Source organism: Bos mutus, chromosome 13 (assembly GCF_027580195.1).
Source record: "Bos mutus isolate GX-2022 chromosome 13, NWIPB_WYAK_1.1, whole genome shotgun sequence".
Lineage (NCBI taxonomy): Eukaryota > Metazoa > Chordata > Mammalia > Artiodactyla > Bovidae > Bos > Bos mutus.
In genome coordinates, this window is record NC_091629.1 from 56421986 (window position 1) to 56449561 (window position 27576).

A 27576-nucleotide genomic window follows, 5' to 3' on the forward strand; every position below is an offset into this window, starting at 1 on the left:
GCAGTGGAAACTTGGAATCCTAACCACTGGGCCACCAGAGAAGTCCCCTCAACAGATGTTTGAGTGCCCACTCTTTGCTTGGGATTGGAGGAAGTAGTGGGCAGGAGGCATAAAAGAACACCATCAGGAAAGATCATCTCCCAGGAAAATGACCTTATGAGTGAAGGAGAATCTGGTACTTGAGGGTTCTGAATCCCCAGAGGGAGAAGGGAGTGATTCTACTGGGGGTGGAGGTGGAGGTTGAAAAAGAGGGGAATTTGGACTTGGCCTGGGCTGTGCCATGAGATAGCTGACCAGACAGAACCTTGGCCCGAGACACACTCTCTGAGACTCCCTAGAGTTTGCACAGCAGTTTACAAAGCATCTTCACACATGCCCATCTTACAGGGACGGGGGGAGGTGCAAGGTCTGGCCAGAGCTCTCACCTGGGTGACCTGGATAGAGCCAGGAGCCAAACTTTATGCTGGGCTCCTAAAATACCTTACTCCCCTCATGGCTGAGGCTTTTCTCTGAGGGTGGACAACTCCTCCTCATGGAGGCCCCCTACCCGCCTGATCCCCTTGGGGGCTGTGTTCCATTTGTAGGCCTACCAGGATGGAGGGGCATGCTGAAATGGAGATGCTGAGGACACTGAAGGGACCCTCCACAGGGGAGGTCAGCGTGCACCTGGTGGCCAGAGATAGTCCAGGCTCCGGTTCTCACCTGCCCACTGCTGCCTTTATCATTCCAGGTGGGCCAAGCCAGGGGTCTAGGGGAACAGGAGAATCCACATCCATGCCCAAGCAGATGTGGGTCCTGGGGAGGAGACGATATTTTTCACCTGCTTCCGCACTTGCATGGCAGGGTTGGAGCAGGGTCGTCAGGCTCACCTGTGTCGTATCTGTCCATGTATCTGTTCGCAGCCAGCTCGGCCGCCCTGGGTCTGCCCAGCAGTGCCCTGGATGTGTCCTGCTTTCGCGGGAGCCGATCCACGTGGGCACCCCGGAGCGAGCGGCCGGCAGCGTACCTGTCACAGCCACAGTTCTGCCGCAGTTGAGCACCGGGCCGGCGCCCAGCCCCAGCGCCAGCACGGTGCGGCTCTTGGAGTGGACCGAGGCCGCAGCCCCGCCTTCGGGGAGTGGCCTGCGGGTCAGTAACTGTGGGGATTGGCGGGATCCAGCGAGCCGCCGCTGTGGGGCGGGGCCTGAGGGCCCGGAGGCGGGGCCAGAGGCGGAAGGTGGGGAAGCTGGCCTAGGGGGAGGGTTCTGGGGGCGGGGCTTGAGGTGAGGGACTCTGGGGGCGGGGCTTGAAGTGCTGGGCTCCCAAGACGAGACAGTTGCGGGGGGGTTCTAGGGCCTGTCTTACGGTGAATGAGCCTTGGAGGCGTGGCTTGCAGTGAGGCGGCGGGAGGGGGGACCATGCTGACTCGGGGTGGGTCAAGGGCCAGGAGTCGTGCCCCTCTGACCCTTCCACGGTACAGTTCCGGATAAGCGAGTACGCGCCGCCGAACATGGTGGGAGCAGAGCAACTCCCAAGCCCAGAGCTACGGCGGGAAGGCGTGGCCGAGTACGAAGATGGCGAGGCCCCGGCGGGGGGTGGCGGCGCGGACCCCCAACAGCCGGGTAGGAGCCCCAGGCCCGGAGCTGGGCCCCTGCGGAGGCTGGGAGAGCCCCGAACTCGCAGGGCAGCCGAGGCCAGAGGCGTGGCCCTAGGGGGCGTGGCCCGGGCCCCGGCGGGTGTGCCCCCACCGGCGGGTTGGTCTGGGGGCGGAGAAGGCTCTGGCGAGGGAGACAGGGCTGTCCAGTGGGGGAAGTGGGGAATGGGACCGAGGTGGAGGCCCAGTGTGGGCTCCGAGGTGGGCGGAGCCTGAGTGTGGACGTGTTGGGTGGGCGGCCTGAGGTGCCTTGGTCTCCCCCAGCGGACCTCCCCCAGGACCCTCCGGAAGGTCCGCCTCAAGACCCACCAGAGGATGATGGCACCTGCCCGTGCCAGGCTTGTGGGCCTCAGCAAGGCGCTGGTCCAGATCCTAGTTCCTCCAATGATGGCTGCCCTCAGCGCTTCCAGGAGCGGTAAGCCGGAGGGAATTAAGCCCCACTTCTTTGCCTTTCCGGCCCTGAAGCCCCTTTGGGGCTTCTCCGGCCCCAAGGCCCCGCTCCTGTTCCGATCTTTGAGGGGAGGTGGATGGTGCAGGGTGGGTGGTTCCTTCCCTCAGGCTGTCTGTCCCTCAGGTCAGTCATAGTGGAGAACAACTCAGGCCAGAACAACTGCACCAGCGCTTCTGAGCTCCTCAAACCCGTGAAGAAGAGGAAGCACAGGGAATATCAGAGCCCATCCGAGGACGAATCTGAGCCAGAGGCCATGGTAGGAAGCGGACAACTGGGAGGGCAGGGGGAGGTTGTACCTCAGTTCTCACCACTCCCTCCATTAATCCAGGTGGTGGGGCTGGGCCACAGAAGACACATAATAACTCACTCATTGTATTTTTGGGTCCTGTCTGGAGTCAGATCCTGTACTTGGTTTCAGGGAAATAAATAAACAACTTTCCTGTTTTTCTAGAGCCCCCACCTCAGTCTAATAGCAGGGCTGTCACTTTGACATGAACCAGCACCCAAGTAGGTCTGCAGGCAGATGGAAAGATTCCTCACTGGGGCCCCATCTCTGGGCTGGAGGCCATGGAGCACAGGGCAGGTATTCGTGTCCTCAGTTTCCCCACCTGGGAGTGAGAACTGTAATCAGGCTGTGTAAACTAGGGGGTATGAGACTGTGCCCATGTGGTAAAGGGTTGTCTGCCAGAGCTGTGTTCCTGCTGGTAGCCTAGAAGAATATCCACCCACTGGGAGCAGAACACCGTGTGGCCAGAGAGCTAGGCCTGGGTCAGGAATAGAGATAGGGGCTTCACGCCAACTCATAAAGACAGGAAGCTGGGATCTGTTGTCCTCTACAGGAGAAGCAAGAAGAAGGAAAGGATCCAGAGGGACAACCTACCACTAACACCCTAGAAAGTGACGAATGGAACAGCAGCCAGCCTGGTATGATGGCCTGTGTATATATATTCATGAACCATGTGTATATGCCTTTGGAGGTGTGAAGCTTGGAGTGCAGGTTACCATTGTGATGGTGTATTGTACGTAAATAGATGACCCTAAGTTAGCATGTATGTGTGCGTGTGTGACAGAGTGTGTTTTTGGTTTGTGCCATGGTATATGTATCTTCTTGAGGCTAATATCATGTGTTTGTTTATCCTCTACTATCCAGCGACTTAGCAGCAGCAGCAGCAGCCAGTTGTGAGTAGGCCTCATAATATCCAAAGACTTGAGCAGACTTTAATGGCACCACATGGTATTGCTTCCCTGTGGTGGTGTGGGCAAGTCCGTACTGGTCACTGGTCTGACCTTGCTATTTGGGCCTCCATTCTAATCCTTTGGTTTTAAGAAAAATGGAACAAAGATCATTATTAGCGAGCTGTGGCCCTCAGACCTTTTGCATTACCATCTCCACTTTCCATGACAGCAGCCAATTGGAGCCAAGTAGAGTTATCACACAATCACCCAGAGACTGTGTAGCAATGTCTCTCTGCCTTCCTCAAAACTGAATCTCTTCTACTAGTCATTATATCCCTGGTCCTTAGCCCAGAGGCTAGTGTGGAGTACACTCTCAATAAATGTTTGTTCAGTGGATGAATAAATGAGTTGTATGTTGAGTGAACTCCGGGAGATGGTAATGGACAGGGAGGCCTGGCGTGCTGTGATTTATGGGGTTGCAAAGAGTCGGACATGACTGAGCGACTGAACTGAACTGAACTGATGTTTCCTGAACTGAACTGAACTGGTGTTTCCTCTTGGACTATGGCTTGTTGCATGAGTCACTGTCTTTCCTGTTTCTTAGAGAGCCAGAGAGTGAGGTCAGTTTTAGGACATCTTTCTCCCTTGATGAACCCATTGCCAGTCAGAGGAACCTGATCTGTGTCCAGGGCATCAAACACTATAGTAGTCTATATTCTGCCTATCTTAGCCAAACCATATTCTCATGGCTCTCTTTCTCACCCAAGGCTGTCACATCAGAAGCCAAAGTCTTAGCTCTCATTAGTTTTTGTCCTCTTTTAATTAATTAATTAATTATTTGGCTGTACCAGGTCTTCGCTGTGGCACGAAGGATCTTTGATATTCATTGTGGCATGTGGGCTCTTTAGTCGAGGCATGCGAATTCTTAGTTAAGGCATGTGGGATCTAGTTCCCTCCTCAGGGATCAAACCTGGGCCCCCTGCTTTGGGAGCATGGAGTCTTAGCCACTGGACCACCAGGAAAATTCTGGTTTATGTCCTCTTAAGTCTTAAATAGAGGCAGGAGTTAATATATCTAACTATATTATATATATCTAACTATAGATATCAGAGAAGGCAATGGCACCCCACTCCAGTACTCTTGCCTGGAAAATCCCATGGACGGAGGAGCCTGGTAGGCTGCAGTCCATGGGGTCGCTGAGGGTCGGACACAACTGAGTGACTTCACTTTCACTTTTCACTTTCATGCATTGGAGAAGGAAAGGGCAACCCACTCCAGTGTTCTTGCCTAGAGAACCCCAGGGACAGGGGAGCCTGATGGGCTGCCGTCTATGGGGTCGCACAGAGTCGGACACGACTGAAGCGACTTAGCAGCAGCAGCAGCAACTATAGATATATAGATATATTGGCTCCACTGCTCTGTCTTTCTTAAGAATGTACTTTCTTAAACTAGCATTTTTTTCTGCTGGGTCCTGTTGACCAGGTTGAAGTTATCTTTTGATTTGTACGTTTCACCATCTCAACTGTGAACATTACTGTGTGGCATTAGTTCCTGGACATTTTCTCCTTTCTGCCTTTTTTCAAGGGAAGAAACCTTGTCAGTAGACAGAAGTTTGCTTTTATGGCTAAAATCTTTCTCCACTCATTTTGGGGACCTTTTAGCAGAAGAATCTGGGAGTAGGAGTGGGCATGTCAGGGCTGCTCATGTGTGCTACGTGTGCAGAGAATCTGTGTCTAACGTATCCATTTTTTTCTACAGTTAATGCTTTATACGTATTTTTGTAAGAAATAGCTTTCTAATGGCTTTATTGAGTTATAATTCACAAAACATGCAATCTACTCATTTGAGGTATACAATTCAGTGGTTTGTGGTCTATTCATTGAAATGTATAAACATAACCACAATCAATTTTAGAACATTTTCATCACTCCAAAAAGAAACCCTGTATCTATTAACTGACATTCTGCCCAAAGTGCGAATTCCCCTCCAGCCTTAGTCAACCACCAATCTACTTTCTGTATACATGGATCCGCCTGTTTTAGACATTTCATATAAATGAGATCATATAGCATGTGGTCCTTGGTGGCTGGCTTCTTGCAGTTAGCACAGTGTTTTCATAGTTTATCCGTGTTGTACCATGTATCAGTATGTCGTCCATTTTTATTGCTGAGTAATATTCCATTGTAGGAAATATCACACTTTATCAACTGATGGGTATGTGTGTTCTTTTCCACTTTGGGACTGTTATGAATAATGCTGATATGAGCATCTGTGCACAAATTTTGTCTGGCCATAAGTGTTCATTTCTCTTGGGTATGTACATAGGAGTGGAATTGCTGGGTGCTATGGTAACCGTATGTTTAGCCTCTTAAGGAACTGCTAGAATGTTTTCCAAAGTGGCCAAACCACCGTGTATTCCCACCAGTAGCGCATGAAAGTTCCAGTTTATCCACATTCTCACCAAGGCTTGTTATAAATAAAATTTGTCTTTTTTATTTTTAAAAAGGATTTATTTAGTTGTCCTGACTTTTAATTGCAGCATATGGGATCTAATTCCCTGTCCAGGGATCGAACCCAGGTGCCCTGCATTGGGACCACGGAGTCTTAGCCACTGGACCACCAGAGAAGTCCCTCTGTCTTTTTTATTATAACCATCCTAGTGGGTATGAAGTTATAGCTCATTGAGGTGGTTTTTTGGCTGTGCTGGGTCTGTTGGCTTTCTTTGGTTGCTGAGAGCAGGGGCTACCCTTCTTTGCAGTGCCTGGGCTTCTCACTGCGGTGGTTTCTTGTTTCAGAGCACAGGCTCTGGGCACTAAGACTTCAGTAATTGCAGCTTTCTGGCTCTAGAGAGTATAGGCTTCAGTAGTTGTGGCCCACAGGCTCAGTTGCTCTGGGATGTGTGGAATCTCCCCAGATCAGGAATCTAACCTGTGTCCCCTGCATTGGCAGGTGGATTCTTAACCGCTCCGCCACCAGGGAAACCCTCTGTGTGGTCTCTTCTGTTCTTCCTCCTTGCATGTTTTCCTCTCTTTGTTTCTGTTTTTCCTCTTCTTTCCCAGTGAGCTTAGGTGGTGCTGTGATTCAGTCCTCTGGTTCAGGACTTGTCACACAGCTCTGGCCCTCTATGGCTGAGACTTTGTAACCTCTGTTAGTGGGCCTATAATCCAGAGTGCCTTTGCTGACAATGGCCTAGGGGTGAGGGCCAGGCAGGGCAGGCAGAATTTGGTGCAGCCTCACCTGAGACTGAGTCTCGCCTGGGCCCTGTGTGTCTGGCACCCTCATGGCTGAGTGGAATCAGAGGGCAGCATGTGATCATAGGCAGAGGTTTGTTTTGGAGGTTAAGGTAGAGTTGGGTTGGGGGAACTGAGGAAGGTCGTATTTAAGAAGTAGCCTAGGACTTTCCTGGTGGCTCTATTGGTAAAGAATCTGCCTGCAATGCAGGAGACGTGGGTTTGATCCCTGGGTCAGGAAGATCCCCTGGAGGAGGAAATGGAAACCCACTCCAGTATTCTTGCCTGGAGAATTCCAGGGACAAAGGAGCCTGGTGGGCTGCAGTCCATGAGGTTGCAAGAGTCAGGATAGGACTTAGCGAGTAAACCACCAACCACTACCTGAAGGGTCAGCCTGTCTGTCTCCTCCCCACAGCCTCAGAGGAGAAGAAACCAGGCTGGTCGTGGGAATCCTACCTTGAGGAGCAGAAGGCCATCGCTGCCCCCATCAGCCTCTTCCAGGATGTGAGTTGGATACTTCTGTGTTATGAAGAGCTTGTCTCCCAGTCCAGGGACTCACCTCCAAACTCAGGCCTTCTGCTGCTTTCTGTGTCTGACATCCCTCAGAGGACTGGCAGGGTGGAAGGGGGACAGACTGATTAGAGACCTTTTCTACTATAAGGGTCACTATAAGGCACTTCCTGGGCTCACTATAAGGGACTTCCTGGGTGGGAAGAAATAGGAGGTGAGACCCAGGCTTACCCATCACTGGGCCTGCAGACTTTTGAATTCTGTTGCCTTTTACTTAATTCTACACACTGACTTGGGTAAGATGGAGCCCTGAAGTCCACTTTTCAAGGGAGCTGGAGGCTAGTCTATCCTGCTTTGGATCCCTGCACTAAAGTTCCCCAAATAAGTTACCTCTTTGGTAGTGCTAAGCAGGTGGGCCCCTATGGTAGTTTCTTCGCCCCCAGCCCACTAGGCTAGGATAATGGCCAGAGGGGAGCTGGATCCTCTCCCATCTGTGCATTAACAGTACCAGACAGTCACTCATAACAAGAATGGCTTCAGACTGGGCATGAAGTTGGAAGGCATCGACCCTCAGCACCCGAGCATGTACTTCATCCTCACTGTGGCCGAGGTGAGCTGAGGCTGGCACCCCCATCCTGGTGACTCGCCTCAGGATGGACTGAAGGAGTCAGCCAACGGCACGGAGGGCCTGGATTCAGACAGCCCCCAACCTAATAGGGGGTTGAGGCAGAATATGAGGAAAACTAAAATACAAACAAAAAGCAGGAGAAGGGTTGAGATGGTGAGTTTACTGAGGAGCAGCACTCCCAAGGGCAGGGATGGTGGCATGAGTCCAACAAGGTCCTTATCCTCTTAGGAGCTCACAGTTGTGTGGGCATCAGCCAGATAAACAGTGATACCCCTCGGGGTGATGACAGTTGTATGCAGGGGGGCACTGAAGGGGCAGGAACGGCTTCAGAGGGGAAGAGCCTCCATTGCTGAGTCTCGAGAGGTGAGTAGGATGTCCCAGGCACAAGAAGCAAAGTGAGAAAAAGGCACTGGGCCGTGGAACAGCACGTTCAAGGGCACTGTGTTCATGGAACTGCCATTAGCAGGCTGAGGTCTGAGCAGCGAGAGAAGGTAGCAGAAGGAAGGGTCCTTGGGGGCCTTGAGCTTTGGTCAGTGCCTTTGGGATCTGTCCAGGGCTCAAAGCGGCCAGAGGTTGTCTTAGAATCTCCTGTCTTGCGCCCAGAGCTCAGGGCTCATTAGCACATGAGCTGTGCTCCTTGTAGGATGGGAGGGTGTATGGCAAAGTTCAGGATGCAGGGAAACCTAGGAGTCAGGAGGGGTGAAGGGGGTAACCTTCTAGTAGCAGACCCCTGAGACTACCAGGCTGGATGAGGAGTGGTGAGGGAAGGGAAACAGGGTGTCTGCTGGCATCGGAGTCCCTGTGCTTCCCCCTTATGGGGTCAGGTGTGTGGCTACCGCCTACGTCTGCACTTTGATGGGTATTCCGAGTGCCATGACTTCTGGATCAATGCCAATTCCCCTGACATTCATCCGGCTGGCTGGTTCGAGAAGACGGGGCACAAGCTGCAGCCCCCCAAAGGTAAGGCCTGGCTGGGTTGGTCCCAGTGAGGCAGTGAGCCCCCAGACCCTCCCTGACTCCTTCCCTGTGGTTCCCCCCTTCCCTGTTCCCGTTGTACAACCAGCCTTTCTGCGTCCCATCCTGCTATGACTCGGCCTTAGAGCTTCTGCTCTGCCCTTGCCCTTTGAGAGAAGTCCACCCAGGCTGCGTCCTGCTTTGGCAGGGGGGTCCCTGGGCAGGTTCCTGAGGGTTGTGGGGTCCTCAGGCCTGCCTGATTCTGCTGCTTCCGTGTGGGGTGCCCTCGCCACAGCCCAGCCTCTGTCTGCACGGCGCTCTGTTCGTCCCCCCCGAGGGGCCTAGGTTACAAGGAGGAGGAGTTCAGCTGGAGCCAGTACCTGCGCAGCACAAGAGCCCAGGCTGCCCCCAAGCACCTGTTTGTGAGCCAGAGCCACGTGAGTGCCCCCAGGACAGTCACTGCAGCCGGCCAGGGTATCTGAGTCAACAGACGAGCGCTTACCTACGGGTGCTCTCAGCTTGGTTCTGGTCCTCATTGAACGGGAGGGGCTCCCTGAGCAATTCCAGGGCCAGAGAGGAAAGAAGTTTTGGGTTTCCTCCAGTTTCCCCCCTCTTCCCTACTGCTGAAATCCTCTCCTCCACACATCACCTCTGAGCCTGGGCACTGAGGTGTCCTTCTTTCTTGCTTGGGTTTCCCTGCAATTCTTGTCATCAGGTCCAAACCTTTATTCTGGGAGCAGCTTTTTCCATCCTTTTGACCAACATTGAAGCTCTCCCATGTGGTCCCAACTTTCACCTCTTGTCCTTCTTTCTGTTTGAGGCCACTGGCAACTTTATCCCACAATTAAAGCATCTCCTAATCCCAAACCAGAGGCCTGAGAGATCTAGGGAACTCCCAGTAAACAAGTTATTGTTGTCGCTAAGTCATGTCTGACTCTTTGCAACTGCATAGACTGTAGCCCACCAGGTTCCTATGTCTGTGGGATTTCCCAGGCAAGAATACTGGGGTGGGTTGCCATTTCTTTCTCCAGAGGACCGTCCTGACCCAGGAATAGAACCTGAGTCTTCTGTGTCTCCTGCATTGGCAGGTGGATTCTTTTACCACTGAGCCACCAGGGAAGCCCGGTAAACATGTTACCATCTGGAAAGTCCCGGGTCCCCGTGGGCCAGGGACTGCCCCATATTGTTCGGGCATGGACAGGTACCACCTACCCTGCTCCTGCCCCAGAGAGCATACTTACAGGTGACTGGTGGGCTTCTACCAGCTCTTGTGACAAGGGATGCAGATTTTAAGTCAAACTGTTCAAGTCCCGGCCCCACCATTGACCAGCTTTGTGGTCCTGGGCAAGTCACTTAACTTACAAAAATGGAGACGATGATACCCATCTTCCTAGGGTTGTTGTAAAGACTGAGGGAGGTGATGGCTTTTGGAGCTTATGTCCGACACATGGCAGGTGCCTCCCTGCCCCCTCTCCCCACCGCCTGCCTCACATGTCAGCTCGTCTTTCCCCGCCACCCCGTGGTGGACCCAGCTCCCTCAGCTCAAGCTGGGCCGGGCTTGTCTGGGGAGGGGAGGCTTGTGCTCAGCCTGGCAGGCTCTTTGGGTGAGTGAGTGGCCTCCTGTCAGTGACACTTCCACAGTGAGGCTTCCTCTGAGCATCCCTCGGAGGCCAGAAGTGCCTGCGGGCTCAGGGCTGGCGGGTATGATTCTTCCCTGGAGAGACCCTCTTCCTCAGCCTCTTTCTCCCACCCTCCCTGCCCATGCCCACCCAGCAGAAACACAACCCCCAGGGAACCTATTCCTCTTCCTTTGCCAGTGGGTCCTGGGCCAGCACAAGCCAGCCTGGGCCTGGCCGTGGCAGCCCCTCTTCTTGCCCCCAGAGTCCCCCACCCCTGGGCTTCCAGGTGGGCATGAAGCTGGAAGCTGTGGACCGCATGAACCCGTCGCTTGTCTGCGTGGCCAGCGTGACCGACGTGGTGGACAGCCGCTTCCTGGTGCACTTTGACAACTGGGATGACACTTACGACTACTGGTAGTGGGAGGGCCCAGACTTGGCCCCGGGGCGGGGACGGGGCAGGGGAGGGACGGTGGGCATGGGGTGCGCCAGGCAGCCCGGCTCAGCCCTGACATTCGTATTGCTCAGGGGACAATCGACTGCCCTGTGGATCTCATCTACAGGGGCCCAGCCTCTTGGGCACCAGGGACCAGTTTCGTGGAAAACAGTGTTTTCAAGGACCGGGGGTGAGGGCGTGGTTCGGGGATGATTTGAGCACAGTCCATTTATTGTGCGGTTTATTTCTGTTCTTATTACATCAGCCCCACCTCGGATCACCAGGCATTAGATCCCGGAGGTTGGGGACCCGGATCTGCATCATTTAGTAATTATGACAATTAAATGTTTCATCTAAAAATACCGAGGTTAAAACAAGCAGACTCCGTGACCCATGACTTTCTCTGAGATATTAAGGCGGTATTAGAGTTTTTAGTTACTGTTGGAATTTTCTGACTCCCTCACCAGTCACCAGTCTGACTCTCCCTCAGAAGTAACATGAGGGTGGGCCCTGTCGCCGTGATGTCACAGGACAGCGGGCTCCAGGCCTCGAAGTCTCACCTGAGACAGTGAAGAATTCTTGGGTTTCAGGTGTGATTCCAGCAGCCCCTACATCCACCCGGTGGGCTGGTGCCAGAAGCAAGGAAAGCCCCTCACCCCTCCACAAGGTGACCCTGCAGCCTGAGCCACCCCTCTCTCCCCGGTCCTTACCAGTACCTCATTAGCTGGGTCTCTAAGGGCAGGCCAAGGGCACACGTGTAGCCTGGAGCCTTAGCTTCTTTGCCTGAGAGCTGAGAACCCTTTGATCTTAGGAGAGTACTGTTAAACCCTGACTCTGTTGAGGCTGAAAGGAAATTCCTGGTCCAGGGGTTAGGACTCTGCCCTTTCACTGCCGAGGACATGGGTTCGATCCCTGGTCAGGGAACTAAGATCTCACAGCCAAAAAAAAACCAAAATGAAAGTTAGCTGAGCCCTGTCAGTAAGGGAACAGGAATCCAGAGTGAAGAAAGCGTATCCTTCCCTGTCAGTGGTGTTACACTGGCACTAGTGATAAAGAACCCGCCTGCCAGTACAGGAGACATCAGAGATGCAAGTTTGCTTCCTGGGTCAGGAAGATCACCTGGAGGAAGGCATAGCAACCCACTCCAGTATTCTTGCCTGGAGAATTCCATGGGCAGAGAAGCCTGATGGGCTTCAGTCCATAGGATCGCAAAGAGCTGGACATGACTGAAGCGACTTAGCACTCAGAACATACATTAGGGGTTCAGATGGGACTGGGGCTGGAGCGAGGCAACAGAGCCAAGGAGAGGACTGGGAACCGGGGTTCCCAGATAACCAACTAAATTGCTTGCTTCTGCCCGGCACCCCTCCCCTTCAGGAGCCCCCTGCAAGGAGCAGGCTGTGACACGGGGATTTCTGTCCACGGGCTTCTGTCCTTTCCACACCCCTGGCCCTGCTTGGAGGGGAGGAGCTCCCCACTACACCCGGCCTAGACATTGCCCTCATCCTCTCCTCCAGACTACCCAGACCCTGACAGCTTCTGTTGGGAGAAATATCTGGAAGAAACTGGTGCCTCTGCTGTGCCTGCCTGGGCCTTCAAGGTGGTGAGTTGGCTTTCTCTGCCCTCAGAGCTGAGTTCAGGGAAGTGCGGAGCCCTCAGTCAGGCAGGACAGGGCCCCGGCCTCCCACTTTGGCCACGGTTTCCCCAAGCACAACACCTGGGCATCCCTCTTGGGGCCTCAGCTCTGCTGAGCAGGGCCTTAGCCTGAAGACCACTCTCCCCCTGTAGCGACCCCCACACAGCTTCCTGGTCAACATGAAGCTGGAAGCCGTGGACCGCAGGAACCCAGCCCTAATTCGTGTGGCCAGCGTGGAGGATGTGGAGGATCATCGGATAAAGGTGGCTCTGGGCCCCTCGGGCTGGGGGAGTGGACAGGCCGATGGGGCAGGACTTCCGTAGACGGGGCTGAGGTCAAGGGCATGGCATGAGCCAGACTGCAGGGAAGCTGCATGTTGCAGGGAAGGGAGCTCTAAACTTGAGGCGGAAGATCTTGGGTCTCAGTCAGGTCTCATCTGCGACTTAACCTTTGTGAGTCGGGACAGATCCCATCCCTTCTCTGAGCCTATCAGATGGGCCCATGAATCCTTGTCCTACCCAAGGACTGATGGGAGATGCCAGTAACTTCAGGGCTTCCCTGGTAGCTCAGCAGTAAAGAATTCACTTGCAGTGCAGGAGCCACAGGAGACACGGGTTCTATCCCTGGATCGGGAAGATCCCCTGGAGGAGGGCATGGCAACCCACTCCAGTATTCTTGCCTGAAGAATCCCCATAGACAGAGAAGCCCGGTTGGTAGGCTGCAGTTCATGGGGTCCCAAAGAGTTGGACATGACTGAAGCAACTTGGCATGCATGCATGCCAGTAACTTCATAGGTGGAACCCTTGGGAAGTGTGGTGGTCGAGATGGATTATTGTGAGGTTGGCTCCTTTGTTCTTCCAATTCAGGATCTTGCTTCTGACAGGCCCCAGGGATGGGGAGAGCCTCCTGGAGCCTGGAGGACCTCCCGGCCGAGCTGGGCTCCATGAGGAACACCTGACCTCCCGGGCCTTTCTTTCCTCCCCAGCTCCACTTTGATGGCTGGAGTCACACCTATGACTTCTGGATTGATGCTGACCACCCTGACATCCACCCGGCAGGCTGGTGCTCCAAGACGGGACATCCCCTGCAACCTCCTCTCCGTGTGTACCCCTGGGGCACTCTGACCCTTTCCTCCTGATGTCTGACCCTGCCCCCGAGCTCTGGCACCACCTCCCTTCTATAGTATGCCCACAGTAAACTCTGGGATCCCTCATCCTCCCCACCCTGGGGAGGGTCTCTGTCACACTGAGCAGTGCTTCTGGCCTCCTCAGTTGCTGGGTGGGGGACCTGGAGGTGTGAAGGGCCAAGCTCACTTGGGAGCAGATGCTTCGGAGGTAGTTGTGCCCTGAGGAGTCTTCTCAGCGTCCAGCAGAGCCACGCAGAGCATGCGCAGTGCTTGCTAAGGCATCGTGGCTCCCTGCATCAGATCCTGCTCCCCGCTGCCGGCAGGGCTTGGAGGTCACCCGCATCTGTTTCATACGGGGCATGGATCCTTCTCAACTGTTCTCCAAGCATAGACAGAGACTAAAAAAATAGTCCCCAAAGTCTTGGGGTTGAAACTGAGAAACGAGAATAACATGAATCTGGCTGATGTAGATTCTGGGTGCAGCTGTGTCCACACCAGCCCCAAGGTGATCGAGGGTGCTCTTCTTTCCAGAAACAGAGGGTATGGCCTACAGGTTTCCACAGTGTATATGAGAGGCAAGCCCCCATTCCCCCGTGAGGGACTGATGTCCATTCGCAGGAAGTGGCGTCCCAGCCTGGCTCATGGCCCCTGTACCTGGGAACTGGTTCCTAGTGCTGACCTTCCCTACCTTCCATGTCCCTTCCCCCAGGCCCACCTCCACCCCCCAGACCCCATGCTGACCCTTTTCTGCCTGCTCCTCCAGAACCCAGAGAGCCCAGTGCTGCCTCCCCCACAGGCTGTCCCCCTCTCAGCTATCGGAGTCTGCCACACACCAGGACCTCCAAGTACAGCTTTCACCACCGGTGAGTGAAGGGCTCCCGCTCAGGGACCCTCAGGCACTGCTCAGAGGGGGTCTGTCTTGTACCCACCATGGGTGGCCAACCAGAGCCCACCCGTCTGCTCTCCCAGTGGAGCCAGGCTTGGGAAGAGCCAAGTGGGACCAAGCAGCTTCATCTCAAACCTTCTTCTTCTCCAGGAAGTGCCCCACTCCTGGTTGTGATGGCTCTGGCCACGTCACCGGCAAGTTCACAGCTCACCACTGCCTCTCGGGTTGCCCCCTGGCCGAGAGGAACCAGAGCCGGCTGAAGGCAGAGCTGTCGGACACGGAGGCCTCAGCCCGTAAGAGGAACCTCTCGGGCTTCTCCCTAAGGAAGAAGCCTCGCCATCACGGCCGGTGCGGAGGGCAAGAGTGCGGAGCCTCAAGTCCTCCGAGGCCAGAGCAGGCGCTGAGTCCCTGCCATGGGCCCGGCTCCTCTCTCTCCAGGATCGGGCGCCCTCCAAAGTACCGGAAGATCCCACAGGAAGGTTTTCCGAGTGAGTCCTGGGTTATTTGTTCCCTGTGTCCTCCACCGTGTTCACTGTGACAGCTTAGCTATTGGTGGGAGGAGTCACCAGGGGGACACAGAGTGGGAGAGGCTGGGGGGCAGGTGTCGCAATACTTGGAGATAGAGAGCAGTGCCGAGACACAGCATGGGGCCTTGAACGGCCTCAGATGCTAGCCCCTTTCTACCTCAGGCCTTGCTGTGAGTCTGCTGGCAAGATGCAGAGCCTCTCTGGGCTCCTGGTCACCCTCTGTGAGGCGGGATGATGCCCCAGCTCTGCTTTTCTCAGTCTTGGCTTCCCGGGAGGGAAGTCATGGCCATTACTTTCTAGCTGAGTGACCTTGAGCAAGTCACAGCTCTGAGCTTCAGTTTTCTCACTTGAAAACATGAATAGTACCTGCCTTTCAGGTGTCAGTTACCTGAAAAAATAGTGGCTACTGCACTGCCAAGCACCTGCTGTAGGCCAAGCACCACTTCAGCTGCTTTATCTTTACCGTCTCGCTGACGCTCACAAGCGGTCTGCAACATAGATGTTGTACACCTGGTCAGCTTCCATTGTAAGGCCGTGTTCTGACTGCCAGAGGGCGCTTGCCTGCTGTGTTCATTCCAGAATTATCCTGAGAACTTGGGAAGTCTTTCCATGGACAAGGCTGTGTTCCGGATTAGACTGGGAAGGACTCACCCGAGTCCTGAGACACTTCAGGGACAGGGCAAGGGACAGCGCCCAGGCCTTTGACCTCTGGGCAGGGCTTCCCTGTTCCATCAGCTGGCTGGCTCTCGCAGAGGGGACACTGGTCCCTCTGGATTTTGTTCCTTCTCACGCATCCGAGGGTAGGCCTCCTCAGTGTGGATCTGCTGGAAAACAGCTCCCTGGGGAAAGCTGCCTGCCTGGAGAGCTCAGGACTTGGCTGTGCTCATGGTGCTCATGGGGCCCTCCAGGACCTGTGAGTGTCAGTTCTTGGAAAGAACGAGGAACCACTGTGATTTCCTTACACACCGCTTCATCTTCTTTTTATTTCTTTTTAAAATTTATTTGGCTGCACCGGGTCTTAGTGGCAGCATGTGAACTCTTAGTTGTGGCATGTGGGATCTAGTTCCCTGACCAGGAATCGAACTCGGGCCTCCTGCATTGAGAGCTCAGAGTCTTAACCACTGGACCACCAGAGAAGTCCCCTCAATCAGTTCGTTTTCAAGTTGGGAAACTGAGGCCCATGTTAAGTGAGGTGCCCAGCATTAAAAAAACAAGTTAGTAAGGAACTGATTCCAAGTCCAATTTGTGGTTTCTATTATACTGCGTTCCCCCTCTTCCCTGCCCTCACGTTTCCACAGTGCCTATTCAGCACAGAGTTGCTAACTTCTAATAATAATGCTCTCAACTAAATGTTTGTAACCCCCCAAACGCATATGTTGAAACTTCATCCTCAATGTCAGGATATTTGGAGGGGGGCCTTTGGGAGGTGATTAGGTCATGAGGATGGACTCCTCATGAATGGGATTAGTGCCCTCCTAAGAGACCCCTTGCCCCTTCTGCCATGTGAGGACACATTGAGGAGATGGCAGCCTGGGGGTCAGGAAGTAGGCCTTCACTACATACCCAGTATGCTGGTGCCTTGATGACTTTCAGTTTCTAGTACTATGAGAAACACATTTCTGTTGTTAAGCAAAAGAAAAAAAAAAAAGAGGAGCTATAATAGATGTTTAGCAGTTAGATAAGATACCACCCTGGTGGCTCAAATGGTAAAGAATATGCCTGCAATGCAGGAGACTCAAGTTCAATCCCTGGAAAAAGGAACGGCAACCCACTCCAGTATTCTTGCCTGGAAAATCCCATGGACTAGAGGTCTGGCGGGCTATAGTCCATAAGGTCTCAGAAAGTCAGATAAGACTGAGCAACTAACACACACACACACACACACACTAGATATTTTTCAGTTAGATAAGATACTGCGGGCTGCCTACAAATGCTTCTGTCCTGTGCTCTGGGGAAGAAAGATAAGGAGCTCAGCCCCCAGACTCCTCGCCAGGATACGTGGAGCACCAGATAGTGGACCTTGAAGAGGGACACTGCGGGGACAGGAGGCCAAGTGCCGGCAGCAGCAGCTGTCACGGGAGATCCAGGCTGTACCCTAAACGGGTCCTCTGCAAGGGCTGACTGGGCTGTGCAGCGGTTGCAAGCTCTGGGGTTGTCCTGAAGGCTGGGGCTCTTCAGGGTGTGGGTGGGAGCCTGGGTTCGGGCCAATGAGCAGACAGACAGCAGGCGGGCAGTTAGAGAAGAACCATCAGTGAGGCTGGAACCAGGATCCCAGAGGCTCTGAGGATGACTGTGAGGTCCAAGGAGTCAGGGCAAAAGACTGAAGTGAAGGGGAGGGACGGAAGGACACGGTGATGAGCAGGGTGGGCCTTGGAGAAGAGGGCAGCTGGGGGCCGCGTGCTCGAGAGTCTGGAATTAGCACCAAGTGAATAGGATAGAGCCGGCTCTCTTGGACTCTGGGCAGAAGCAGGCAAGCCCCCTGGGACAGTGGCCACGTGGCCAAAGGCCAGCCAAGGCAGGTTAGGTAGGCAGAAGCCAGGTTTGCCAGAGTCCCCAGAAGTAGACGAAGTCCAAGTACACAGCTGCCAAGCCCGGCCGAGGGGAAGCCGGGTAGAGTAGGTTGCTCACCAAAAGGTCGGGCCGCTTGGAGGCTGGAGGTTGGGAGCCAGGGGTTCCAGGAGCAGATGAAGCAGAGGGGCAGGCAGTGTGAGTGGGCGAGTGGATCAGGGATCATCCTGGAGGTGCCAGAGTAGGTGGGGGGCAGGCATGCAGGGAATGAACCAGACTCGGCTGGGGACGTAGGAGGAGGAGAGAAACTTAAAGCAGTGGCATCGGCTGGGGGGTTCACTTCAGACGGGGCAGGCTGGTTCTCCCCACCACCGCCACCACCCCGCCACGGCATGCGGGGATCTTAGTGCCCTGACCAGGGATCAAACCTATGCCTCCTCTCATGGAAATGTGGCGTCTTAGCCACTGGACAGCCAGGGAAGTCCCCTGGGAAGTCTGACTGCACCTCAAACAGAATCCCCCTGAGGCTGCAACAGTCAGGGCCCAAAAGGACTTAGCAAATGAAGGGCAAACAGGATGGGCATTTGATGTCCAGGCTGAGGGTACGGCAACCCACTCCAGTATACTTCCCTGGAGAATCCCATGGACAGAGGAGCCTGGCGGGTTCCAGGCCGTAGGATCACAGAGTCGGACACAACTGAAGCGACTGAGCACACAGCACACTGAGGTGGCCTGGATATCAGGGGCCATGTGGAGGCAGGGTCTCCAGAGAGTGCTGTTTCCAGGATGCTGCTGCAGCTCCAGGAGAAAAGAGCATCCTTGCGGGGCCCAGCTGCCACAGCCTCGGGGGAGGGTGGGGTCTTCCTGCACGGTCTGTAACATCAGGGCCAAGTGCTCGGTGAGGAGTTGGGGGATCTGCCTCACCCCCTTGGCTCTGCAGGGCTGTCTGAAAGGGGCCACGGTCCGGCGTCCTCTGCCAGCCAGTCTCCCAGGTGGCCTGGGGACGAGCGGGCTTTGGAGGGAGGCAGGTTGGTCCTTGGCCCTGGCCACCAGCCTCTGCCTCTGCCTTGCAGCGCTGACCGCTGATGTCACACACCAGTCCCTCTTCATGTCGGCCCTGTCGGCCCACCCTGACCGGTCGCTGTCCGTGTGCTGGGAGCAGCACTGCAAGCTCCTTCCCGGTGTGGCGGGCATCTCAGCCTCAACAGTCGCCAAGTGGACCATCGATGAGGTGAGGGGCAGGGACCCGTCCCTCTTCCTCTGCCCCTCCTTTGCCCTCACTGCACCCTGGCAGGAGGGCTCAGGAAAGGGCCCCATCAGGTGGAGCCCCATACCACTCCTGACTCATCATCCCTCCACAGCCTCTCCCAGCTGCCCAGTGGGGCTGCCTGAGCACCCTTTGATAGGCCCGTCCTGGGGGTGGGGAGGGGGGCGTGCCTCTAATCCGGCAGGAGAGACCGGCTCAACCCAAGGCCTTGGGAGCAAGGGGCCTCACCTTGGGCCCCCAGCGGCACAGAGAGTCAGGATCCTCTGGGGCTGCTAAGAAAAATTACATTGTCAGAGCCCAGGAGGCACCAACGCCAGGCAGGGCCACCTCCTCCCTCCTCTCCAGAGCCCCATGCCCTTGGCAACACGTCTCCTTTGGTTTCCAAGGTCTTCGGCTTCGTTCAGACCCTGACAGGTTGTGAGGACCAAGCGCGGCTCTTCAAGGATGAGGTGGGTGCTCGATGCAGGGTGGGGACCGAGCAGCGTCACGGTCCTTGAGATGGCAGGGCATGAGCACTGCCTCCAGCTGGGGAGGGCCTCTGTTGTCCCACCTGAGGTCAGGGGGTACCAGTCACAGTGACCCACATCTTTGGGGAAAATCTGGTACAGATGACCACGGCCTAGCTTGGGAACCCAACCCTCTGTGTTCAGACTGTCAGCGGGAAGAGAAACTGTCCCAGAAACACGATTCCATTCACTCCTTTGCTCTCTGTGCAAACTTAGCTTCCCTAATGGCAGCCAATTAAAATGTATTTTGACTGACACGACTATCGCTATTTACTGCAAGGATGCTAACACACACTTAAAATTAAGACCCAAAAGCTTACCAAAGATGAGAAGCAGTGAGTTGTAGGTGAAAGACCACTAGCTTCGTGGGCAGGTGGGTGTGAATCCTGGTTCTGCCGGTTAGAGGTCTTTTGAGTCTGCGTCTCCTCATCTGTAAAATAGAGAGAAGATGGGTATAATGATGACTACCTTGCAGGGCCACGCGAGCACTGGAATTGGTGAGTGGGTCCTGGTACCAGAACGGCAAGTGTGACTACGTCACTAGTGTCTGTATACAGCCACAGGCCCGAGATAGGGAGGGCTCGGTCAGTGATGGTTCTGGCTTTCACTGTGTAGTTGTCCTTCAACAAAGAGCTTTATCATGACTCTCCTAATTTGTAGTTTGAAATCGGAAGAGACCTTTTGAGTTTATTTAGGAATTCCTTCCAAAGACTACACGTACCTCCTCCACCTAAGAGAGTATAGTCTCAGCTCCCCAAAGATGGCGCTTCCAGGTGAGGTGCCGGAGAGAAAGAAGTCTCCTCTTTCCCAGGAAGCATCTCTTTATCCAGGCCCAGCACGGCCAGTTTCTTCATCGACCCTTGGGCGGTGGCCCTCCCGAACTCCTCTCCATCTGAGTGCTTGCCTTCTTGGTTCGTGATTTTCTTCTTGGACTGTGTGTGTTCAGAGCTGTGCCCTGTGTTTCAGATGCCCTCTGATCAACACAGAACGCACTGGGCTGCTGATCCTCTGGGTGGTCTTTCCTTTTGTTTTTAAAAAGACTTTATATGTTTTCAGAGCAGTTTTAGGTTCACAGCAAAACTGAGAGGAAGGTGCAGAGTTCCCGTGTACCCCCGCCCCATTATCAGCATCCCCCATGAGAGTGGTCCCCAAGAGAGTGGTTACACCTGATGAGCCGACACCTAGGTTTTTTTAATGGAGGTGAAATATGCGTGGAGTGAAATGTACACACACATATATAATTATACTTCTCAAAGGTATGATTCTACAGGTTTTGTGAAGTGTATACACCCTGAACCCAATATGTCAATCAAGATATGAAACATCCATCATACCAGAAAGTTCTTTCTTGACCCCTGTTGTCAGCTCTCATAGACAACCGCTGTTCTGATTTCTAGCTCCATAGATTAGTTTTACCTGTTCTTGAACTTCATGTTAATGGAATCATACAACATATACTCTTTTGCATTTGTCTCTTTTCAGTGTAATGTTTTGGAGGTTCATCCACATTATGTGTAGCTAGTAGTCAGCTCCTTTTTATCCTGAGCAGTGCTCTGTTTTATGAATATCCCACAGTTCTCCTGTTAATGAACATTTGGGTAGTTTTCTTCTTGTCCAGATTTGAACCCTATATTTTTGTTGGCAATAGTTCACACGAGCTTTATTATAGCCACGTCATACCAGCTTGGAATTCATGAAAGCCCCCAGGTTGCCCCTTCTGTCAATTGTCGACTATAGTCTAACCAAATCTTCCAGTGTGTTACTTGTACTGCTGGAGGGTTTTCTTTTTTGTATTAGCCTTAATGTAAAACTTTATGTATCCCTATTACATGATCTCTTGCTGGTTTCATAGTCTCATTGTTTTAAAGCTTGAATTTTGTCATGTCTAATATTAATAAGGCTTCCCATCCTTAGACAACTTGTACTAAGCCTTCTATCTTCCACCAAGTCTTCTCTGCACGTGTTTAGTGAGACAGAGCAGAAGATGTATCACCCACTAGAGATCTTCCTTTGGGTGATGACAGGTTGTAAATCAATGCTCTTTGAGTTAAGAGGCTTAGCCAGCCACAGAATCACTCCGGAGTTTGGTCCTCGGGCTTTCTCTGCTTTTTAGGAGGAGTTGTCTCTCCCTTGAGCATCTGCTGTGTATTTCGGTTCAGCATGATCTGTGATGCAAAAAAGCAATGCCAAAGGGGGGACAGTGTGCTGGTAGCCCACCGGCATCCAGTAGAGTCTACCCAGGGTAGACGGGGACCTCTGCAAGGTCTGAGGGTTGCCTTCTCCGGGGTCTGGTCTACATCATCTGTCATCCCCAAGGAGGATGCTGCTCCAAGGAATGGGCTTTCTCTGGCTGAACTGATGCTTTGTGGGACATAAGTCAGGATTCGTTCTAGTCGGGACAGACCAGTCATTAGAGGAATGCTTCATGAGTGAGAAATTGGATCTGCTCCAATTTCAGATCAGTGGTCTGATGGGTAGCCTATCCAGTCTGGTGATCAGCACCGGTGGTCCTAGGGAAAGTCTGCGCAGTCCTCTCTTTGTCCCCTTTATGGTAGCTGTTGGGTATTTGTTCACCAAATAATTATTGATATCTGTATGTGCCTGGCCCAGCATAATGTGACTGAGGGCCGATTCCTTAGTCTTTCTGCCTTAGTTTCCTCATCTGTAATATGGGGGTAATACTGGTACTGCTTCCGAGAAGTGTGGTGAGGATTATTGAATCAGTTAATGCACCACAAGTGTTTAAGAAGAGTGCTGGGCTCATAAGGAACACCATAGTCGTGTTGTGTTTGCCGTGAACCATAGGAGGGATGGTGCCTCTTTGATAAAGGGGTCCTAGCCTCAGAAGAGGGAGTTCTTCAAGCCAGTGGTGGGACCAGGAGCCCTGTGGCCCTCCTGCCCAGAGGCTCCCTAGCCCAGCCCAGCCCACCTGCAAAGAGACAAAGCCCTTGTACTCACCATCCCCCCTCCTTGCCCCACCTTCCTCCCTCTCTGACTCTCTTCAAATCCTACCCTCCTCCTTAACAGATTTTCCCCTTCCCTGTCTCTACTTATAACCTCGTCCCAGAGAATTAACAATTATCAACCGCTTTCATATTTGCTTCACCTATTTTTAGGTGAAGTAGCTTTAAGTAAAGAGTGGACATCATGACCTTTCAGCCCTGAGCCCTTCAGCACGCATCTCTTAAAGACTAAAGTCTTTGTCTGCATAACCACCACCTTGTCATCCCACTGAACAAATGGGCAATAGCTGCTTTATATCACTTGTATTCTGCTGTATTCAGATTTCCCTGCTCGTGCCTGGAATATCTTTTGCAGTTGGTACTTTTGAGCCAGGACCCAAGCAAGGTTCACACAGTTGATCTAGATCATCACGTCTCTTAAATATCTTCTGTTCTAGAATAGTTGCCCTCTGTTTGTTTCTTTTTTCACAACACTGACAACAGTCTTGGTGAATGTGAACTTCTAGACTTGTCTCATTGCTTCCTCGAGGTGTCATTTAACTAATTCCACTCTCCCCTGTGTTTCTTATAAACTGGACATCGGGTGCAGAGGCTTGGTTAGATTCAAGTTAGATCTCTCTCTCTTTTCCTCTCTTCCTTCCCCACCCTGCCCTTCCTTCTCAAAAAGAGCTCACAGGTAACAAGGTAGAGCTTAGCCTACATCACATGGGATTGCCCGCTGTGTCTGCTGGTTTACTATTCACAGCACTCTCATAGACTCGTGGGTTTATATGAGGACAGTAACAATGGGTTCTTAGAAGCCCCTGTCAGTGAGGACGCAGAGTGGTTTGCAAATACACTCTGAAATCCAGACCAGCCAACCAGAAGAGAGAGAGAGAGACTGTGTGTGTGTGGACACGGGGAGGCCAGTGGATGTCTTTCTTTCCTTCTCTGTCCCCATCGCTGTCTTCCTTTTTTCCTCCCTCCCTTCCTTGTCCTTTCTCCTTTTTCCTTCCTCTCCCCGCCTTCCGCCGCCCCTCCCCACACCTGTCCTTCACGCCCACCTTCTTTCTCCCTCCCACCCCCCACGCATCACCCCAACCCTCCTCCTTCCCCTCTCTGCTTTCCACCTCCCTCCCGCGACCCCTCAGATGATTGATGGCGAGGCCTTCCTTTTGCTGACACAGGCGGACATTGTGAAGATCATGAGCGTCAAGCTGGGCCCAGCCTTGAAGATCTATAACGCCATTCTCATGTTCAAAAACGCCGACGACACCTTAAAGTGACTGCCTCAGGGCTGGGCCCTCCCTCTGCAGCTGATGCTTCCTTCCCAACTTGAGTTCCTACCATCCCACCTGTGGACCCCCCCCACCCACCCTCTGGCCCTTAACTGGGGTGGTCCTTCTCTCCAGGGCCACTTCCTGCAAGGTACAGGGGAGCAGAGGAGCCCTGGGGAGGATGGAGTCCTAGCCCCCCGAGTCCTGGAGCTCATCTACTACCAGGCACACCAGTGAGGGTGTGAGCGGGCCACTGGAGCGTTACTGATGGCGAAGGTTGAAGGTGCCCCACCCATGACGGCCCCACCTCTCCAGTGACCTGTTTCATCACCGAAGGGTCTTTCAGCAGTTAAAAAAGAGTCTGGTAGAACAGGAGTCCTTCAGCCTGAGGCCCTTCTCTCTTCGGCATCTCTCTGTGCTTCCCCCCACCACCCCTGCCCCGACCCCGCCGTCTCCTTTCCTCCTTCCAGGAAGCCACCCTGCCACAAACACATTTATTCAAAACAGCACCTCGCCTGTTTCTGTCTGCTGGTTTTGTTGCCCTCATTCTGCTGTCTGGTTTTCCCAGACATTCCCAGAGGTATGTCTTCACAGCATCCACTGAGGGCTGTGGGTGCCTTTCTGTCTCTTGCCCAGAAGTGGGGATTCTGAGCCAGGATGCCTTCAGCATCCAGTTCTGGGACCTTCTTCAGGTCCCAGTTCTGGACCACTCGGTATTTGAGTGTCCCCCATGCCCTGTCTTGTTTCCAGCAGAGGGTGGTTAGAACCTGTTTGGCTTCTGCAGCAGAGGCTAAGGTTCCCCAGATGTTCCCACACACCCCCTGCGTCAACTGTGACGAGGAGGCAGGCTGGCCAGCTAGGTAGCTGAGGCCAGCCCCCGGGTACATCAGATAATCCCGGGCCATGGGCCTGCAGGGTGGTCGGCAGACATGGAGGCTCTCAAAGCAGAGCAGAGCATCCTTCCCTGCCGCCGTGGGTCTCAGCCAGTGTATTGCCCAGGAGGTAAGGGCCCCATGCCTGCCAGGCCTTTTGCCATGGGAATGTCTGCCTGGCATGCACTCTGCCTGGCATGCACCTCCCCCATGGCGTCACATTCAACCTGTCTCTTAGATGTCTTGGTTTTGGGAAGTCTTACAAAGACTCTTAAAAAGTGGGATTTGGGAAGAAGATGAATTCCTCTAGCTTTGAATTCTCCATGTCCCTTAAGCTTCTCTTACCACCCTCCACCTGTCTTGCATTGCCAGCCGGATACCTGCCACGGCTCTGGGATTTTGACCTTTCTGTCGAAGTGTGGCTCCACTGAGCCCTGCCAAACCTGCCTCCCAGCCTACAGGGGCAGGGGGCAGAGGCCGCACACATGGAGGTGAGGTGCCACCGCCAGGCTCTTGTGGAGCCCGGGGCCTCCCCTGGACCCCTCATCTCCGCCACATGATGCATACGTGCAGATGTGCGTTGGACACTCTCAGATGTGCTTGTCAGGGTGCAGACATGAAGCTCGTTGTGGGAAAGTGTCAAGGGCTATTATTGTGAAAATATGAAGCTTTATCTTTGGGAAACCCAAAGCTCTATTGATTACTTGCCTCGGCCCAAGAGAGGACCCTTTCTCACGGAGGCCCGGGTAGCTGGACCAGAGCAGCCGTTCAGCCCCCTGCTGCACTGCCACAGGGCTGTGGACGGACCTCAGAGACACCACCTTCCTGGGAAGGCTTGGCCCGGCCCTGCCCTGGGCAGGGGGCTGGGTTTACCGAGGTTGCACAGTCTCCTTGCTCAGGAGTAAGGAGGACCCCGTCTGAGCCTCTCTGTCCTGGTTGCTCGGGTGTCACTGAAGCCCACCAGCTCCATCGCCTCGTCTGCTCCCCCATGAGACTGCAGAGAGAGCTCGCTGACTCTGGCATAAGAAGACAGCAAGCACACACAGCCGTGCTGTGGGGCCTCTCCACTTCTAAGGAGCACAGCTGGGACGGCTGAGCCACGTGGGTCTGCCCTCCGCTGTCCTAACCCTTGTCTACGGGAAACACAAGATGGACCAGGGGCCTTGGAGACGGGGGCCCCCAGGCCCCCGAACTTTGAGCCTCAGCACTGTCTTACCGGGAAAGAAACCAAATCATAAAAAAAAGGGGGGGTGGAGGGGATAAGAAATCTGCCTTCTGTCCACCCCACTGGTTCTTCACCCCCTCCCTTCCCCAAATGAAATCATTACACCATGACCTGGGCACACAGTGAGGGGTGAAGGGAGGGAGTTGGCACCCCTGTCCTGTGCCCTCCAACCTGCTCTCCAGCAGAAAAAACCACCATACTTTGGCCCTGGCAGCCTCTCCCAGCCCTTGCCCTGGCTTAGGACAGCCAGACGCTTTCTGTTTAATTTCTGAAGCAGAGAGAATGATCCTAGAGTTGGAAAATGAAGCCTGTTTGCACTTTCATTCACACGCACTTTGGTGGAGTTATGTTTTTTTGTACTTGCCTTGTGAGAGTGTGCCTGTGTGTGTGTGTGTGTGTTCATGCATGCACGCAAGCGTGCGTGTTCTTTAAGAGAATCTTCTGGTTAAAGATAAAGTCACTCTTGAGAGAGAAAAATTTACAAATAAAATGTGGTGTATTTTGTCAGTGTGTTGAAACAACATAAATAAACTTGAAGACCAGGATGGTTTGCTGTCAGAGTCTTTCTATTTTCATGGTCAGAGATCCAGAAAGCACAAAATGAATTACCGTTCCATCAATGGAGAGAATAAAGCATTCTTTATTGTAACATAATAAGCTGTTAGAGATCCTAAAGCATCTGATTTTTATTCTATTTTAAAAGATAAGAAACAGGATAAAGATAGATGGCTGTATTAGTCAACATAATGTAAACAATGGGAACCCCTGAGCATAGTGTGAAAATGACCTGATCCTTGATAGTTTATAAACGGTCAAGAGTGGAAAATTCAATCAAGCCTCCAGGTGTTCTGGGTTTTTTTTTGTTATTTGCTTTCTGTTCTGTTTTGCTGTGCTGGGTCTTCGTTGCTGTGCGTGGTTTTCTCTAGCTGCAGCGAGCAGGGGCTACCCCTAGTTGTGGTGCGTGGGGCTCTCGTTGCAGTGGCTCGTCCTGTTGCAGACCACGGGCCCTGGAGCGCACGGGCTCCTGTAGTTGTGGCTCGCGGATTTAGTCGCTCTGCGGCTTGTGGAATCCTCCCAGACGAGTGATTGGTGTGTGTACCCTGCACTGACAGCCAGATTCTCATCCAGTGTACACCAGGGAAGTGCCTCCAGTTTTTTTAAATGACCTCTAATTGAGGGATGGGGAAATGTCAAGGTGAGCAGTTAGAATTTGTTAAAGTTCCCAGAGATGGTGTGAGCAGATGCGGAAGTGGCAGCAGTAGTCCATCACATCACGTCAGCAACACCCTTAATTCCTTGGCTCTGCTACTCTTTCAGACTGCTTGGCTAGAAGAATACCAACCATGGAGCTGCCTAAGAGCCCATCTTTCCCACACTTTAACCAGGAATTTATCTTATTGAGCAAGTTGGAGCCATGGTGGACTGATGTTCTTTGGCTTCAACACTTAGGGCTGCCCAGGAAGCAACTGGAATTTGGGGCGGGGGTGAATTAACTTTGACTTCCCTTTACCTTGCTCCTCAAACCTCCTACCCCATTACCTTTCACTTTGTCTCAGTAAATGTCTTCACCATCTATGTCACAGAGAAAACGGAGGTCATCAGAAGGAATACCCCACCTTCCTGCCACCGTATATGCCAGTCCCCTCCTACCTGCATCCATCCTTTCCTGCCTATCTCAGTGGAAGAACTGGTCCTTCCCTTTGTCTGAAGTTAACCATCTACCAGCCATGGCTGCTATAAAAGGAAAAGAAACGGTATTGAGAGACAAATAAGGACTTTTGGAAATTTCAAATGTGATTGCAGAGATAATTCAGCACAAGGGTTGAAAGATTAAGTTGATATTGTCCCAAAAGTAGAATAGAAAAAGAGGTGAAAACGGGGAAGAGTAAGAAAATTAGGAGGAGAAGGGGATGACAGAGGATGAGATGGTTGAATGGCATTACCAACTCGATGGACATGAGTTTGAGCAAGCTCTGGGGGTTGCTGATAGACAGGGAAGCCTGGCGTGCTGCAGTCCATGGGGTCGCAAAGAGTTGGACACAACTGAGAGACTGAACTGAACTGAACTGAACTGAAGAAAATTAGAGGACTAACTAGAAATCCAATATACGACTAATTGAAATGCCATTAATAGAGAACAGATAAATTATTATAATAAAAAGGAACTTAA

The 27576-nt window shown here is 53.2% G+C and overlaps 1 protein-coding gene across 1 annotated transcript; it reads left to right on the forward strand.

Annotated features, from left to right (window-relative positions):
- On the forward strand, positions 1-25951 carry L3MBTL1 (L3MBTL histone methyl-lysine binding protein 1). The gene is given in 22 exon segments (XM_070381765.1): positions 1-175; positions 585-730; positions 903-953; positions 956-1128; positions 1460-1601; positions 1898-2048; positions 2208-2340; positions 2924-3008; positions 6906-6994; positions 7506-7610; positions 8453-8588; positions 8928-9019; positions 10464-10615; positions 11225-11301; positions 12152-12237; positions 12423-12533; positions 13256-13370; positions 14160-14259; positions 14433-14770; positions 18391-18548; positions 18971-19033; positions 23220-25951. Coding segments are annotated over 21 exon segments (2592 nt in total). The 5' UTR covers positions 1-175; positions 585-594; the 3' UTR covers positions 23319-25951.
- Positions 25952-27576: the final 1625 nt, after the last annotated feature.